The 5,381-nt window shown below is 31.4% G+C and overlaps 1 protein-coding gene across 1 annotated transcript; it reads right to left on the bottom strand.

The window, feature by feature from the left end:
- Positions 1–682: 682 nt before the first annotated feature.
- LOC25496561 (S-adenosyl-L-methionine:benzoic acid/salicylic acid carboxyl methyltransferase 3) lies at positions 683–4,051 on the bottom strand. Its single transcript, XM_013596944.3, has 4 exons — positions 3,792–4,051; positions 2,824–3,228; positions 2,136–2,390; positions 683–1,093 (listed from the first exon to the last, which is right to left on the bottom strand). Exons 1-4 carry the CDS (start codon positions 3,867–3,869, stop codon positions 758–760), a joined length of 1,074 nt encoding a protein of 357 aa, XP_013452398.1. The 5' UTR covers positions 3,870–4,051; the 3' UTR covers positions 683–757.
- Positions 4,052–5,381: the final 1,330 nt, after the last annotated feature.

The following is a 5,381-nucleotide window of genomic DNA, read 5'->3' as shown; positions in this document are numbered from 1 at the left end:
TTCGTAAAATGATCTCAGATAATATTGTTTGTCAAACACTAACCTTCTAACATAAATTTGAAAACATGATTTGAATAAGATAATATTGAAGCCTTGTAGCCTTGTGTCCTTGTTTTGATGATGTTTATTTGGATTTTTTTTTTTTCTGACCCTTTTTCTCAAAAAAATTTCAGTAATAGTGTTTATTAGAATGTCCATATGTTGATAGATATAGACTAGAATCATGTTAAAGCACTCTAGCAATTGTCTTCCTTTGTGTTATCTTGTTCCATGTGTCCAATTTAGTATACACACATCAAAAATGTCTTTTCTTTTCGCAAAAGTCAACTTCTAGCATTTTGATTCGATTCAAATTACTTTGAATCGTATCATTAGAAACTTTTGTCATGTGCCTTGCAATTTTGATTCGATTCATGTATTGGTGAACGGTATCATTCATGATTCGATTCAAATTATTTTAAAGAAAAAAAAAATCAAAGGTTTGTGATTTCCACTGCGTTCACAACAATTGTTGGCCAGGATGTCTTTTCTAGACTACAATTGGTTGACGACACATTTTCGAGGAATCTGATTTGGTAAATTTAAATCCACTACGTGAACAGATCTACCATTTTTAACCTAAAACAGTTGTTGCAATCTCCACATAAATGATTTTTTCATATAAACAAAAGCATAAATAATATATAAATTAACCATCAACATGACTTTAAAATTTATTTCAAATTACAAATATAAAACCCAAACAAAAATATTTAGCTCATGGTTTTCTAGTCAATGTTATGGTAAGATTGGTCGTGCTAGTTCTCTTTTTTGATATTCTGTCGCTTAGAATTTTTTTATATCGGTTAAATATATCTTCGATGACATTTTCACCAAAATGGCTAGTTAGCAAAGGTTCAATTCCAGCCCTTATATGTTGTAGGCGTGACATTTCAAAATCAATATCTACACTAGCATTCTTATTTGCTTCCAAAATCTCCAATTGATCGATGACAAATGACCCTTCAGTTAGAACTTCCAATTTCACTTCAGTTGGAGATGGATAATAGTTAGGGAGATTGAAAGTATTGAGGGTCTCTTCTTCTATGATTCCCTGCAAAACATATTGAGTAAAATGTAAGAGGAAACTTATAAGACCAAATTGAAACGAAAATTAATAATGCGATCAATATGAAACCTCATAATTAGTTAAGGGATTGGTTGTGTAAATTTTTGAATAAAATGTTGAGCAATCAAGGAGAGTTTCATTGAGTTGATTCATCACATTGAGTTAAGAGTCACAACACAAAGGATTCCCACACAAATGAGATCACCACTTTTTCACCAAAAATCTTAAGATATTGGGTTTTTGGACCCTCCCACTTGAATGTTGTACAACACTCAACTCTTCAATCTAATGTGGAACTGTAACTCAAACTTGACACATCGCAACATCTCTCTCTCTCTCTCTCTCTCTCTCTCTCTCTCTCTCTCTCTCTCTCTCTCTCTCTCTCTCTCTCTCTCTCTCTCTCTCTCTCTCTCTCTCGTCCGAGACTCCCCACTTTTGTGATCAAATACCACGAATCTCTTCCCATAAATTCGAATCAGACTCTGATGCCACTTTTGAGTCATGACAGTGAGTCTAACTCGTTTGAATCATCACATTGAGTTAAGAGCAACTAGATAAATGAGATTAAACATCACATCCTTGCCCAAAACCTTAAGACATTGAATTTATGAGTACTCTCACTTATATGTTGTTCAACTTCAACCGTTCTATCTAATGCGAGGCCTTAACTCCTTTTGACACATCACAACATCAAATATTTGTTTAAGGTTAAACCCAACCTATATTTTTTTGGATAATAGGTGCATTCTAACTTGATTAAACTATAGAAAATTTCCCTAGAAAATATACATTTTTTTTCACAAGAGTTAGTAAATATTTAAAAAAAAATACAAAAAGTAATATAATATAATAGATAAAAATACATATTTACTTAAATAGACCGATTTGTAAGATTTGAAAAATAGTTCAAATAAACTTATCTTTTTAGTTAAATAGGCTATTCCCTAAAAAAAAAGTTAAATAGGCTATTAGTTTTTTTTTTTTTTTAAATATATAATTCATGAAAATATTAACCCTTATTAACTACCTGATTAACCATATCATTAAGAGCTGTAGCCAAAAGTTCCCAAAGGTAACAAACCCCATTGCTTAATGGATCATCACTTTCTCTTCCTATAAATGTCAGAATCATGCAACCTCCTTCAACCAATTCTTTGGCACGACACTTGAGAAAAAGAGAGAAATCAATACGAAATTGTTCATAATATGCCTTGAAGACATTTGATGGGCTTGTGTTCGCTATGTAAATATTGCCCTTGTTGTTGTTCACACCATTGGGAACCTAATTAATCACCGATCGACAAAAAACAAACGTATTAGGGTTGAAAAATTGATCAAAGCACCTAGAATTAGGGGTGGACATGGATCGATTCGGGATGAAAATTGAAACTAACCAAACTAAACTGTTTGTTTAATTTAAAATAACTAACCGAACCGACCTGTTTGCTTTCGAACTAAACTGAACTGAACTGTCATTATTGATACAGTTGAAAAAAACAAACGAAATCGAATTTTAGTTACCGAACTGTTTCGAATGGAACTGAACTTTTTTAAAACGAACTGAACTGTTTTAGTTCAATTTCAAAACTGTTAGTAATAGTTCAGTTTTTTTTTTTTATTTGGTTCAGTTCAGTTCAATTTTTCAGTTTTTTTTAACCACCCCCACGTAGAATAATAACTCCATATAGAATACAAAAAGATAGTCATAAACAAACCTTAGATAACCAATGAATGCTATATGAGGAATGAACTAAATGTAAACTCTCATTAGGGAAAATTCTGCCATAAAAGGAACCGGGAACACCAGAGAAGTAGCAAGGACCCATTTTATTTTCCAATTCATTAGAAAGCTTTTCTTTGAAGGTGTCAAGGGACTTAAATATGCCGTTGAAGTCGTTTCCGGATAGATCGTTCAAAGAGACATCATATTCAGGAGATTCATGATTCAATTCTATACAAAGCTTTTCCACAACCTTGATAATTTCTGAGATCACCAACAAGGTGTTTGGTCCTGAAGAGCAACCTAAGTCTGCAACTGCGAATCTTCTTGGATATAGACTGCAGTAGAGGTTGGTTATGGCTTTGTCTCTCGAAGATTTTGCCCCAGAAATTACCTTTTGCTGTGTATATGCAACCATTGGAGAAAATTTAGTGTCAACTAGTATGAAACGTGTGCAAAAAACAACCAACACGAAATTCGATTTTTAGGTTGAAATTTCCGTTGTATTATTTTGAAAGTCATATTTTAACATCTAAGCATGTCTGCAAAAAATCGTGAAAAAATTCAAATTTTTTTTTTGAGGGAAAAAAATAAAAAATAAATTCAACTTTTATATCACTTTTTTCGACTTTATATATACTGAAAACAATAGAAGGTCAAAAATATAAAGAGTATCAAATTACATAGTTAGAATATGTGCTTTTTTTAAAAGATCATTTTAGACTTTGTTTGCATTACAAGTTCAATTTAAACAATTAACCCTATACTTTATTTTAAATTTAGTTGCAAATCTCAGACACACAAACATTGAGCAGTGGGAAAATACAGATAAGAAACATTTCTAATACAATTTTGGTGGTTCTACAAATGGTTGATGTAGTGGCAAAAAGGAACAACTTGTTTTTATTGGTATAGAAAACAACATACACACAAACAATTCAACATAAAATAAAAAACATACACCTGAATCAAGGAGTTTTTTGCATAGCTTGTTTCTTCGACGTCACCTCCATTCATGTGCAGTATGTGTGCTAGATCCATTCTTGTTTCTGTTATCTTTCTTAATTAATTTCTGGGTACTTTTCCTTTTATGATTATGCGTTTATATAGATGAATAATGTATGAAAGTTACTATAAAATACTTTGTTTTTCATTTATAAATTTTTTTCTAGGGGATTTCTAAAATAAAATATGTTCACCGAAATTGCAAATGCTGCTAATTATGTCATCCATCTCAAGTGGGTCTTTGAAAAGCTAGTTATACTTATATATATATATATATATATATATATATATATATATATGTGTGTGTGTGTGTGTGTGTGTGTGTGTCAAAAATAAGAGCCGGCAATGTTTTTCTTTGGTGGTGATAGCCGGCAGTGTTTACATTGATGGGAAATATATTAATTTCAATTATTAATTTTAAAAAACAACTTTTTTTTGTTTATTATATTCTTGTGTTGGAAAAAACAGATATGATATAGATAAAATAAAATAAAAAATACAACATGACACAAGAATATAATGTTAAAATTTTATAACTAGAAAAAAAAACACGATTGTTGTCTAATTACAACCACATGATAACACTACGTGAAAACCGTTACAACACATATACTACCCTCAATCACTCCACAACCCCAATACACCCACACAATAATATATAGAAGAAAGAGAGAAAGTGGGAAGATAGAGAGAAGAATAGAAGAGGAATAACTTGGAGAAGAGAAAAGCTAGATCTAAGGAGCTAGAGGGGAGAGTGAAGCCTAAACTAGTAAATTTGAAGGTTTAAGGTAAGGAGGATAGTTCTATTTCATCAAATAAGCTATAATATTCTTTTTCTACTTATGTGTCATAATTGCTTTTGTGTGAATTATGATTTTGAATATGATTTTTGTGCTCCTAGTTAAGTGATGATTTTGAATATGTGAAATTTATTAGAAACTTGTTGTGGGTACTTAAATCTCATTGTTGAATTATGTTGAAAAGGTTATTTTAAAGTTTTGGCTTAAATTGATGAAAAATGATGATGTTGTTGTTGCTGATTGTTGGTGAAATCATGATTATATGATATGAATGTTGTTGGTGATAATAATTCATGGATTGGGTGTTGTGGTTAAGTTGTTGTGTGTGTGTGTGTGTTTTTTTTTTATCACTTTTATGAAAATGAGTTAAAATTTGCGAAGTTTGATTTTGATGAATTTGAATGAAGTGATGAAGTTGTTAGGATGAATTAGAATGAATAGAATTTCTTTTTTCAAACATAAGCTTTGGGTGTAGGATTGTTTGGGAGAAAATCGGGGGGGGGGGGGGGGGGGGGGTTTGAGTAAAAAGCCGTTTTCAGTGTTTTTGAGAAATAAGTGATTTTGGAAGAATTGGATTAAGTTGTTTTGAGATAGGAAAACATGATTTTATAGTAGAATATGATAGGTTTAAGTGATTGGAACGCGTAGGAGAAAACGAAATCGAAAACAGATCGATGATCGGAATTTTATGCACGAAATGACGAAAAAACGAAAATTGAAAATGAAGGTGAGAAAAACACAAAGGGGG

This window comes from Medicago truncatula, chromosome 6 (assembly GCF_003473485.1).
Source record: "Medicago truncatula cultivar Jemalong A17 chromosome 6, MtrunA17r5.0-ANR, whole genome shotgun sequence".
Taxonomy (NCBI): Eukaryota; Viridiplantae; Streptophyta; class Magnoliopsida; order Fabales; family Fabaceae; genus Medicago; species Medicago truncatula.
This window is presented reverse-complemented; position numbering and strand designations above follow the sequence as displayed.